This window comes from Eptatretus burgeri, chromosome 5 (genome assembly GCF_056783735.1).
Source record: "Eptatretus burgeri isolate ZD-2024b chromosome 5, Ebu_testis_v1, whole genome shotgun sequence".
NCBI classification, from domain to species: domain Eukaryota; kingdom Metazoa; phylum Chordata; class Myxini; order Myxiniformes; family Myxinidae; genus Eptatretus; species Eptatretus burgeri.
The window spans coordinates 121,135,619-121,148,639 of NC_140965.1; the positions used below are offsets into that span (position 1 = coordinate 121,135,619).

At 42.3% G+C, this 13,021-nt stretch overlaps 1 protein-coding gene across 3 annotated transcripts in view; it reads left to right on the forward strand.

Annotated features, from left to right (window-relative positions):
- The window catches only part of LOC147027249 (glutamate receptor ionotropic, delta-2-like), a 675,131-nt gene that overhangs the window by 591,685 nt on the left and 70,425 nt on the right, over nt 1–13,021 (forward strand). For all 3 annotated transcript variants that reach the window (XM_085883508.1, XM_085883507.1, XM_085883509.1), the window contains exon 13: nt 4,803–4,998. In XM_085883508.1, coding sequence (XP_085739634.1) covers nt 4,803–4,998 — 196 coding nt within the window. The remainder of the gene's footprint in view (nt 1–4,802; nt 4,999–13,021) is intronic.

The window sequence follows — 13,021 nt, forward strand, 5'->3', positions numbered from 1 at the left end:
TGGTGTACTTTGTGTGGCGTTTGTGTACTGGTGTATGACGTAATTAATATGAGGCATAATTAGAACTGTCACTTTATAAATGCTGGCAGTGATCACTGGTTCAGCCATTTTCAAGACGAAGATTTCTGAAGGTTTAAAAAATATATATAACAATATGGCTGCTGAATCACGTGACCGATGGCGTCTTGAAAAAAAACTTTGTGGATCATTTTATCCCTCGATGACCTCAAATATTTTCATACTGATTGGATGTAACATTCTACTTATGTAATTATGACGTCATAAGGAAGGTACATATGACATAAAAAATCAAGCTTATTCCCCATGAGGAGTACTTGCTACGTGCCAAGTTTCAATTTTTCCCCTTGGTGCGGTTTCAGAGATGCAGAGGTCCAATTTTTTTCCAGTTTTTCAAACATGGCCGCCACATTACGTGACTTATGACGTCATAATTACGATATTAGACATTCTGCATAAGCAGTCGCACCAATGGTGGAAATTTTGTCTCAATCGGACAAGCAGTTGCAGAGAACAATACAAAAGTTTTGTGCGAACAAACAGACAGACAGACCCAAACACGACAAAAAATTGATGACGTCATTGGTCATGTGATTCGGCAGCCATATTGTTGTTTTTTTTAAACCCTTCAAAAATCTTCTCTGAAGTGGCTGAATACAATACAGGAACAAAAGATCCACACATATCATGTCAAAAGTCACATGGTTTGGAAGCCTTATTGGATTTACCTAAAAACCTATATAAATCTTCTTCAGAACGGCTGGACAGATCGAGGGGAAACTTCACACAGATGTTCCCCAAGCCATGGGTGTACAAGTTTGTTCAGAATAGTTGATAGGTCACATGGTTTGGCAGCCAGATTCTCTTGAAGAAAAATATTAAATAGTGTTTTCGCTTGAACCTTTTGATCAATCGATGTGAAACTTCACATTTATGATCTAGTAGCTAGTGATAGGGATACATCTGGTCACATTGAAATGTTTTAAGTTTCAACTTGATCGGACTCATGGTCTGGCAGCCAGAATTCTATAATTTTTTGATTTGGGTTCTTTTTGTTTTTTTGATTGTTATTTATTTATTGAATAAGGTTCACTTGGCTCTGCCTGGGTGGGTTTGAAGGTAGAGGAGTAGCAACTGAAATGTGAATCCTATCCAGGTTCCTCCTGATGGCTTCATCTTTGCTTTTTGCATGTTCAGGTTCCTTCTGTTTATTCCAATGTAGGAATGTACCTTTAGGTCTTCCAGTTGATCTGAATTGAATTTATTTTAATCCCATTCTAAATTCAATACAATAATAACTAGCATCCGTTGAAGACAAAGTCTTCGATATCCCCTGCCATAGTAAATGAGGATTAACAAACTTATATTCGCTAAGCGTGTTCAATATGTATGTGAAGTTTCCCCTTGATCTGACCAGCCGTTCTGGAGAAGATGTTTGAAGGTTTAAGGGTAAATTCAATATGGCCGCCAAACCATGTGACCTATCAATTAGAAATTAACAAACTTCTGAAAGGATTTCTTGGGGAAAGTGTATGTGAAATTTTGCCTCAATCTGTCCAGCCGTTCTGGTGAAGAAGATTTTTAAAATTTATTAATTTTCAATCCAAGATGGCTGACGAACCATGTGACCTATGACATCATAAATTTACATTCTGCCTCCAATCCTCCAGTGGAATACGTGTGTGAAGTTTCGTGTTAATCGGATGAAGTGTGTTTTTCTATCCAAGATGGCCACCAAACCATGTGACGTGTGACGTCATAATTTTTACTATGTATGCAGACATGATGGAAGATGATAGTTGCAAATTTTTGCTTCGTTAGGTTATGTGATTCCAGAGAAAACATTATTTAATATTTTTATTGAATCCAACATGGCTGCCAAACCATGTGACCTATCAATGAGAAAATATCAAAAGGCACCAGTTCACCACTTGCTTGATCTTCTTTCGGCTGCTCCCGTTAGGGGTCGCCACAGCGGATCATCCGTTATGATCCGCATAATGATTTGGCACAGGTTTTACGCCGGATGCCCTTCCGGACGCAACCCTGGTCACCTCTTACGACACAGGGATATGGTACACCTATTCTAACCGGGGCATACACTGGGCCCAGTCCACTGGTACTCACTTTGCCAACCTCGGAAGGATGACAGGCTGAGTCAACCTCCTGGTGTGTATTAATTCAAGCGGCCAACGGGACTTGAACTCAGGACCTTTTGGATCCAAAGCCGCTACCCTAACCACTACGCCAACACCCGGCAACTTGCTTGATATGTGTACCAAATTTCGTAAATATATCTTGAGGGGATTTGTAGTTAAGCTCCAGAAACGAAATGTGATGGACGGACGGACGGAACCCATTTCTATATCCCCCGCCAACTTCGTAGGTTGGCGGGGGATAATAAAAAAACGACATGGGTCAGGGTCAGGTGTCTCATTAAAGCGGGGTTGCGTCAAAGTGGGACGTCTTGGTGCCCGGTCATCACTGCAGCAGTTATAAAGTGACAGTTCTAATCATGTCTCTTATTAATATGTAACACACCAGCACACAAACACCACACAAAAGAAGTCCTGGTGAGGGTCTGCAATCTCTGATTGCTCTTTTTCTTGTTCAAATTGTGATTATGAGATTTCCAAAGACATCTTCGAATTTCTAACAAACCAACATGGCAGAAGCAGGATTTTATTCCAGTCCATTGTGGCTGGAGTCAAGTCAGCTCTCCGACCATTGGGTTTGAAGACTTCTTACGCATGCAACTTCATTCCGTTTTTAATATGCCAGTATAACATATTGTTTTCATCTTTGCAAAATATAAATAATCTGATATTTTATCTGATCTTACTTATTTATTTGTATGTAGCCTGTGGCTGCTTGTCTGCATCATTTTTAGGGGCGCAGCTGTGCCACTGATGCAATTCCCCCTGTTACCTGCATGCTGGTACTCATTTCACCAACCTCAAAAGGATGGTAGGCTGAGTCAACCCACCTGGTGTTAATTCAATTGAGTGACAGGGGGCTTGAACCCAAGTCCCTAACATTTTAGGCCAACACCAGGCTATATCTGTTCTGATGTGTTTCTTATCAAATTCTCATGGAATCCCATTAGATCCTGTAGAAATGCATAGAATCGAAGATTTTTGTGTTCTGCTATGGGACATAATCATTGAAATTCGAGACAACATATGAAAACCCGTGCCAAGTGCTGGAGAGAGGGTCCACCTGCTATGGTCTTCTGTTCTCAAGACAACAAATACAAACTGACCTGCACCCCTTTCCAAAACCTGCACCCTCCCCTCTCCCCCCCCTCCTTATTCTACTCACCACAGAGAACAGATGTCACTATCCTTGTAAAATTTGATCATAATCTATTTAAGCGGTTAAATAAGTTACCCTTACCCCAATACCAAGTCTCTCAATATCTCAAAACCTATTAAAGCTAATAACGTCATTTGTTCTCATTGAATCACATTTGATTAGATTACACCCCCACCCCCTTATGGGGCCTTCAATATCCCTTCTAATATTGGTGGCAATCACTCAAGCCATTTCAGAGATCCCCCTCGCTTTTACTCCAAATCGCCCCGAAATAGAAACATCTATAAAAGCTAATATTTTTAATTTTATCCCCATAAATTCCCCATGGGATGCCCCTTTGGCAAGCCATGGTTGGTATCACTGCGGCCTGTAAGGCTGATGTGAATAGCCGGACCTCGATATCGAGAACTTCCCTTTCGCCTCCCCTCAAACTCCCACTCCACCTTAAACTTACAACACCACTCCTCCATTCTACTCCCCAATGTCTTCATTGTTATTACTCAAATTGTCACAAAGATCCACCCATCCTCCTCCCCCCAACCGTTACCTTTATCATCACCACCACTGCTCACCCATCCCCTCCCCACACCATGATACTCTCCATGAAGCCTCTATTTTGACAACCAAGTTTGGTGACCATGCAATGTTCCATTCTCAAGATAAACAGTATAAAGTAAACAAACAGACAGACAAACAGTCAATGGACTGTGACAATAAGGGAAGCTTTGTGTTTGTATCACCTTTACATGATGTGAGATGTGTTAGCAAATGCACCACGCATGAACCAAGATCACAAAGTTCTCATAACTAATAATTATCATCTGCTGATGTATTAGACACTCATAATGTATTAGATAATTATTAGACCCTCATTATGTATTAGACCCTCATTGCTCTGCAGGTTTGCTTCTGCCCAACTTTTTTATTCTTCATATCACCAGCAATTTATTTTTGGGGCTCATGGTTCATTCATAACTTACATTAGTATTATTATTATTATCATTATTTTTACGATCATCATCATCACCTCTGCCACAAAATGTAAACAATTCAGCCTAGTGAAGGTATGCATTCTCCAAGTGCTGCTATAGTTGTTATTATTGTTATTAGTATTATTTATTTTCTGGGTGATTTAATTTGCATTCTTCTGTGTGTTTTAATCTCATCTCTCGCCGAGTGATGCTTGCCATCGATGGTGTCATGTATTTTATCACCAAATTGTGGTTGTACGTTTACAAGTCCAACGGTTTGTTTTGGATTTCAATTTGAGTGTAATCCAGGGCAGTGGATTTACAGCTTTATAATACACATTAACTTTTGAAATAAATTATATTTTGTGTTTAAGAATGAAAAAGAATGAAAAAGCAGTTTAACCATATATATGGTTATTCCTTGTCATTGTTGTGGTAAAACAGTTATAATTGTGCGAGTAATGCTCTAATAATACACTGTACACCTGCTGTGTGTAGGTCACTCCACGACTTGGCACGACAGTCTGAACTACAGTATGGCACGGTGCTTGACTCGTCAATCTACGAGCACATTCGCCTGCAAGGTCTCAACCCACTGGCTCAAGGTGGCCTGTTTGCAGAACTCTGGAAGGTCATTGGGAGAGGCAATGGGACAGAAAACTGCGTGCGAGACCCACGGGATGGAGCGCGAAGGGTAAGACTGTGTCGGTGTATTTTCGAGAACAAGAGTCAAGTGTGGTTGAGAATCATTATCTGTCAGAACATAAAGTTTTCATACAAACGAGAAAATACCAAATTCGTAACCTTTGTGGTGGCTAAAAAGTCTTACATTTTCGGATAATTTTTAAATGCATTTTGGGATATATTTTAGAATAGGACACTGTAGGTGGGTTCAATTGTGATATTTTGTTTGCACAGACAAGTTTTTTTTTTGTTGTTTTTTATATGTGTATGTAATGGTCAAGGCTCGTGGAAGAGCGAAGACACATAACAGATCAGGACACAACATAACAAAGGGAACAGCAGGAGAAAGTGGAAATGCCAACAGCAGCGTGGAGGGAGAAAGTAAACGGAGATGGACAAATAAAGAATGCAGGTAATGATGAGGGTTAGGGGAGAAAGCAAGGGGTGGACAAGATGGACAAAGAAGCAAAATTTTGGGAGGGTGCAAGGTGGTTTAAAGGGTGTAGAAAAGATCATGATTCTGGATGAGGGATGACTTGACATGGTGGTGAACAGCTGTTTTGAAGACCTGGAGGGAAGAAGATTGAAGAGAATGTGAAGGTTGGTTCCACAAGTGGAAAAAAAAGAGGAATCTATAAGTGGAGGTGAGCAGTGATCCTGGATTTAGGTAGTTCCCCTAGCTGGTGGATCTTGTTTGTCATGCAATACTTGGGGAGGGGGGAGGGGTGAGGGGGATCACAGAGAGGGCAGAGTGTGCAACACCAGAAATGGGAAAACGTTTTCTTTTATATCCATAACTTCTGATAATACTATGTGACAGTGATGATTCATGCCGTAAAATTCATCTGCTGGAAATAGGAAACTGAACCTCCACCATGTTGGGAGCAATTCATTGACTAATAGCAACAAATGCATACACCATACAGGAGATGATCAGTGTGTGTATGAATGAGGGAAACAGATAATTAAGATTTCTTCATAGTGGAGCTAATCTCAACAAGGAACTGATAATCTAGGTGTCCCACATTTTGTATGGTATGAGGAATAGATGTGTTCAATATGAAAGCTAAATATTGAATGGTTTTTGAAATATCTCGGACACAAGCCAATTTACCGAGATGTTCAACATAATTCAGCCAATCACAGCCGTGATCCAACTAATCAGGTTGAGATAATGTCATGAGGAATAGATATCTGCAATATGAAAGTTCAATGTTCAATGGGTTTTGAAATATCACACACACTAAAGTACGTGGACATATGATCGGTCGGTCGGTCAGACAGAGCTCATTATAATACCTCCTCACTACCCCCCCCCCCCAAAAAAAAAAACTTCTCAAAGGGGCAGCATAGCAAAAGGTTCAATAAGTAGTATTCCATGCCCATTTTTAATCACTTATAACCTTACCTTTCCTGCAGCTTTGTGCCTTGCCCCAATTACAATCTGTTGACACTGATAATTTTTTGATTACACGTTCTTGGTTAATGTCGTAGCTGCTCAAAATGTTCCGGGCTATTTATTTTTAACTTGTTCTTCGATTTCCCAAATGATTCTTGTCCAGCACGAACATCTCCAACGGAATCTTTGGTATCAAATTTTGGTAAATATCAGGTATAGCATGCCATTCCATGTTTAAAGGTTCGTCTGAGCTGATCTCTCAACAACTGTGGCCACACCTTTTGTATTTCTTCATCCTATTTTGGCCGATTTTCAACATTGGAACAACCTGTTGTTTTCCACTTCATTGTTATAGAAATGTCACAGACCTCTGGATGTGATGTGTTGTGAACCTGGTTTTGATAGGATCGGCCTTATGGTCTGATCCTGTGTTTAAAACGTTCTTCTATATCCTTTTCCTTCTGCCAAGAAATGGTCTGGAGACCCCCCAAAATAATGATATTTAAATGCTTCAATAGGCTGCAAAGTGCTCACAGGAACAGCTTAATGTGGACAGACATCATCATCTTGGAAGACAGTCAGTCCTCACTTAACGTTGTAGTTACGTTCTTGAAAAGTGCGACTTTAAGTGAAACAACTTTAAGCGTATCCAATTACCCAACTTTTTTAATCGCGGGGCCAACATCTTCAAATCCTTTCAAGTCATTGACACATTCAGGCCACAAGTTCCTCCACACACCATTCATGCACACCTGCGTAACTTCAGCCCAGGACCCAATGATGTTATCAATGATCAGCTTGGTGTACATTAGACCTGTACTGTACGTACTCCAGGTAAGCTTATACACCAGTATTTATGGTCTGGTTTATACTGTAGCTTTATTAAAACGAGGAAAACCATTAGTTTGGGACTAAATGATAGGGAAGACGACTTTATAATGGAAAACGACTAATATGTTTTCTAACGAGTATGTTCTCTAATAGATCAGCGACTTAGTAATGAAACAATTTTAACCTGGATGATGTTAGCGAGGACTTGCTGTACATCGTGTTGACGAAAGCCAAGAAAGTGACACAGAATTGGCTGTTCATGCTATTTGATGATGATTGCCTCAATTCTTTCATTGTACACCGCTCCTTCCCAATTCCTTATCCAGGCGAAGCATGACATCATCGCCAGGTCCCGAAGGAAGGGAGTACTCGGTTTTCACTCCGTTTTCTCGTTTGTTTGTTTGTTTGTTTGTCCGGGCGATATCTCAGCCATCCTTTGAGCAAGGAAGCTGAAATTTGGGGACAAAAGTGAAGATGTTCTTTGGCAAAAATTTAATATTTTTACTTTTTAGTTAATCAATTAATTGATTAATTACTTAAGTATTATAGATTTATTAATGACTCACAAATTTTATTTCTCCTCCTGGCAATATCTCAGGCATATTTTGAGCTGGGAAGCTGATACTTGGACATGACAGTGACCAAGTGATTTTTATGAAAAAAAAAAAATTGTATGCACTGTTGAGGCTCATATGAGAGCCAACACACAACAAGAGGGGCAGGAGACAAGAGGGGTTGGAGAAGGAAGGAACAATCATTGGGGAACAGACATGAGATCGGTGGAAGGGAGAGGGATGGGCTGGGGTACACAGGGTAAACAAGATGGACTCCACAGGGACTTTCAGGAAGGAAAGCAGGGAATTTGAGGGGGGTTGGTTTGGGGTGCATTAGTGGGGGTAGAAAAGATTGTGGTTTTGGATGGGGGAAGATAGGTGGTGTTGAACAGCTGTTCTGAAGACCGGGAGTGAAGAGTGGGATAGAAGAGAATGTGGGAGTTTGTTCTAAAGGTGGGAAAAAAGAGGAATGAAAGAGTGAAGGTAAGCAGTGCTCCTTGATTTTGGTAGTTTTACCTGAAGGGGGTTACAAGCGGACTTTGAGCACCCTGTGGAAATATGGTGGGGACACATCTCAGACAGAGCAAAGGGGGGTGGGGGTGGGGCAGTGCCAGAGAGGAGACAGTAGAAGACAGAAAAACCACCAACGTGCCTGTGGTCAGAGAGTGAGAGACACACAGTCTTAGCTTCATCGCGGGAGATACCAATGATCCTAAATGCCCTGCTTTCCACAATGTGAAGCCGATATAGGTGAGAGGCAGGAGCACCAGCCCAGAGGAGGGAGCAGTACTCCATCACGCTGTAGACAAATGCAATGTATGTGGTCAGGAACTCAGGTGTGCCAAGGAAGGACTTTTCAAAACGGATGATGCCCTATCGGCGACTGGCTTTGGAGGCCAGCTTGGAAATGTGGCTTTCCCAGGAAAGATCATGGCAGATAGTGAGACCCAGAAGCTTGAATAAAAGGACTTCTTCCAGAGGATTGTTGAGAAAGTAGATGGTGGGGTTTTCCAAAAGGTCCTTTCCGTGAGACATAGTGAGAGTGTGAGATTTGTCCGGGTTGAAAGACATGGTCCACATGTTGCACGAGCTTGTGATTTTATCCAGATCTGCAGAGAGGGAAGAGGCTGCTGTTTGCTGATCTGAGTGATGACAGATGGTTCGGCAGAGGGTGGAGTCATCAGCAAAGAGATAAAGAGGATGTTCCAGAGAGTCAGAGAGATCATTGATGAAAACCAGAAAACAGGGCCCAGAACACTACCTTGAAGAACACCAACTCTGACGGAAAGAGGGGATGAGAGAATCCCATAAGGGCCACACGTTGGCTGCGACATGAGAAGAAGTCTGTGAGCCATGATTGGAGATGGCCATGGATATGATAGGAAGAGAGTTTGGTGAGCAGGGCAGGGTGCCAGACTGTATGGAAAACTCACAATATATCTAGGGATATGGCTCTGATTTCATGTCCGTCATTGAGGACCTCCATCCATTGTTGGGAGAGCAGAAGCAGCATATTCAGGGTAGAGTGACCTTGTCTGAATCCAAATTGATGATCGGAAATCAAGACATTGGAGAAGAAGAAAGATTTAATGTCGGAAGCGATTATGGATTCCTCAAGTCTGGAGACTGCGATGGTTCACGAGGGGACGCCACAGGAAAACTGGCGGGAATCGGGAAAAACGTAAATGATGAAAGTTGTAGTACTCGAAGAGCACGACTTGCATACCAACTTTCATTCGAAACAGTTGAAAACCTTATTAGCTCGATGCTCAATTTATTGATTTTTTTTGACATTTTTTAAGTTCGTGACCTTGTGACCTTGACCTTGGGAGAAAAATGAAAAATCGAGCTCCGTGGGGCTATGCAGGTTCCATTGGGCTAGCCAAATACCGAAACCCCTGCCAGATTTGATAAACCCCTCGGAGAAGATGTATCTCGAAACTGGCTACCCCCTAAAAACACATGTTTTTGGGGCGTGGCTCCGTCCATAATGGGCGCAGCATGCCCATTCTCCGGAAAACACAACTAGATCATGATACAAACCGCGCACCCTAATTTTATCAAGATCCGATCAAAACCCACAGAGCTATGCTCGGAACAGACAGACACACACACACCCATAACGAATACAGTGGTCACTTCCTCGTGAACCAATAACCTTGCTGATGATTGGGAGAAGACTGATTGGTCTGTAGTTGCAGGGATCTGTATTTGCACCGTTTTTATGCAGGGCAGTGATGTTTGCTGATTTACGAACAGATGGCAGATGACCTTATGCCTGGTGTTGGCTCAATGGTTTGGGTGACGGGCTTGGGATCCTAGGGTCCTGAGTTCAAACCCCACTCAGCTGTTGAATTAATACCAGGTGGGGTTAATTCAACCTGTCATCCTTCCGAGGTCGGCAAAATGAGTGCCAGCATGCTGGTATACTGTGTCGGAGTGGCAACCCGTCCAGGATTGTTCCCGGTAGCCAAGAAGACTGCTTAAGCAGCACCAACGCTCTGCACAGAGTATGGTCCCAATGGATGGATGGATGGCAGAATGATGACCTTGAGCAAATGAGAGGGTGAATGGAACAGAGTGAGAGAGTGAACATGTGCAACAGAGCAGGTTTATAGGACACGTGGGCTGATGCTGTCTGGACCAGTTGCAGTATCTGAGTCGAAGTTTGACAGAAAACTGTCCACCTTGTCAGGAGAAAAGGACAGGAGTCCAGGAACAGCTGGGTGAGACTGGGTAAGGTGGATTCAGAAAGCAATGAGTTTGGGACACAAAATTTAGAATCAAAAACGGAGTTTAGGCTTTCAGCCTTTTCACATACGGTGTCAGCAGTGTGGCTATTTGAGGTGGGGTGGGGGGGTGGTGGGGGAACATGGTGCAGAAACGGACTTAACTCGATGCCACCAGGATTTGGAGGAGGGAGACAGGTTTGAGAGTTCAGACTTGAGATGAGAAAGATGTTGTTTTCTGGCTCTCCTGAGGGTGGACATACACTTGTTATAAGTTTTCTGGAAGGAACTGAGTTGGCCTTCAGTTGTATTGGCCTTCCATGAGGTGAAGGCAAGTTGTTTCAGGACAACTGCCTCACCACAAGCTTCAGTGTACCATGGGTGGGAGGAAGGATAGGACAACTGAAGTATGAGAGGGGATATATCTGTGCATGTGGGAGAGCAAGTTTCTATAAAAGAATTCCCAGGACGAGTTGATTTCAGAGGAAGTAGAGATGGGAGACCAGTCTAGAAGTTTGATGGCTGCTTGAAGACCCTGCCAGTCAGCCTGAGTGAAATGCCAGACTCGACGGCACTGAGGTGGTTTTCTCGTAACAGCCAGAGTGATGTCTCTTTTGACAAGCATGTGATCAGATGAACCGATTGGAGCGTATGAAGAACAGCTGATATTTTCAGGGAAATTGGTCAAAATCAAATCCAGGAGTACCTTTGGATGAGATCCAAATTGGAAGGTTTAGAGTGTAGGGGAGGGGAGGGTATGATGAGGGAGAAGGGGGTGGGGAGGTAAGGAAGGTTATTGAAAGAGTATATAAGATGGCAGAAGAGCTTGGAGAGAGGGCTGGACGAGGAGGAGAAAAGGCTCAGTGGTAATGGGTTGAGGTACATTTGGGAGTAATAAGAGAGGGGGCAGATTGCAGTTGAAGATTGGAGGAGGTAGAGTGGTGAGGAATAAGAGAGGGGGAGGGGGAAGGAGGCACCTTTGTGGATGTGAGGGGGCATCTTTGGGAAGGGGAAGTGAGGTGGAAGATTGGAGGAAGAAGGGTGAGAGAGGAGAGTTCATGGAGACGGTGAGAGGGGAGATTTGAGGGAGAAGGGTGAGGGAGGATTTTTTGAGAAAGGAGAGGGGGAAGAGCGTGAAGGTTGCTTTGCGAGCGAGGGTTGAGAGGAAGAGGAGACGATGAGAGCATTCACGGCCAAGGTGCAGGAGGGCGATGGGAGAGGTGGGGAGAGGTGAAGAATGAGATTTGGTGGTGGTATGGTGAGGAAGGGAGTGGCCAGGGGAAGGTAGAAGATTTGAGGGGTTTGGGAAGAAAGGAAGGTGTGCTGAGAGGAAGTAAGGAGCATGTTTGTGGTGATGAGTGCACTGATTGAGAGAGTGAGATATTTTCGGTTAGAATTGAGCCCACAGATGTTAGAACACCATACAGTTTGGGGAAAACAGAGGAGGCAAAAATTTGGCTATAAATGGGATTTTTGATTTGTTGTTTAATTCATTCATCGATTATTTATTTATTTTTCAATTAATTACTTCATTTTCAAAAAGTTACAGATTCAGATGAAACAGTGGTGGTTTGGGTATGCTATTCAGCAATTTATTGACAAATTAATTATTTTATGATTATTATTTATTAATTTTAATTATGCAATTAAGTAATCAATCAATTATTGTACACCGCTCCCTCCCAATTCCGACTCCATGTGCTGCAAGGTGGCATCGCCGGGTGCTCAGTGATCGCAATATCACTCCTGAGCCTTGCCTGTTTGGCAGTTATTTGAGTTGGATATGTCTTCATTTATCGTTTTTCATTCCGATACGATCCCTGTCATTGGCAACATGTTATTGTGGCTGCAACGATGCACATTCGATGTTTGAGAAGTTTGTCCATGTCACATTGTGAACTTTATCAGAGTGTCGTAACAATTACAAACCTCTCTCCAGTATCTTTAAAGAAGGAATTTGTCATCACAACCATCAATTTACCTTCTTCAAATCGAAAATATCATCGACAAAAATAACTTATCTGACTTTGTCCATGGTCTACCGACTGGCACCCTTATATGTAGCTGTAGATATATTTGAGCATGCTTTTGACATGCTGATTTTCATCTTGAGTAAATCTTTCATAATCCGACATGGTGATGTGAGTACTGAAAGTGTTCTAAATCTCTTATGATCAATTTTAGCAGATTTTCAATGCATGTAAAGAATCAGAAATGTGTCTATTCTGTGCAACTGTGTATCAAAAAGCTTTTATAAAATTGTGTGTGTGTGTGCGTGCGTGCGTGCGTGCATGTGTCAGCTCCATTATGAGCCTTAGATCCTTATAAAAAAGAAAAGGGAATGATTCAATGATGAAAGAAAGGAGGAAATATGGGAGTGGACAAACATAGTATTCACTGAGTATGAGAGTTTGAATAGGGGAGAGTTAATAGGGTATAAATTATAATTGGTAAAGATTGAGGATGTGAGATGATGGTGCACTACCACCTTGAAGACCCAGAGGGAACGGCAGGATTTCA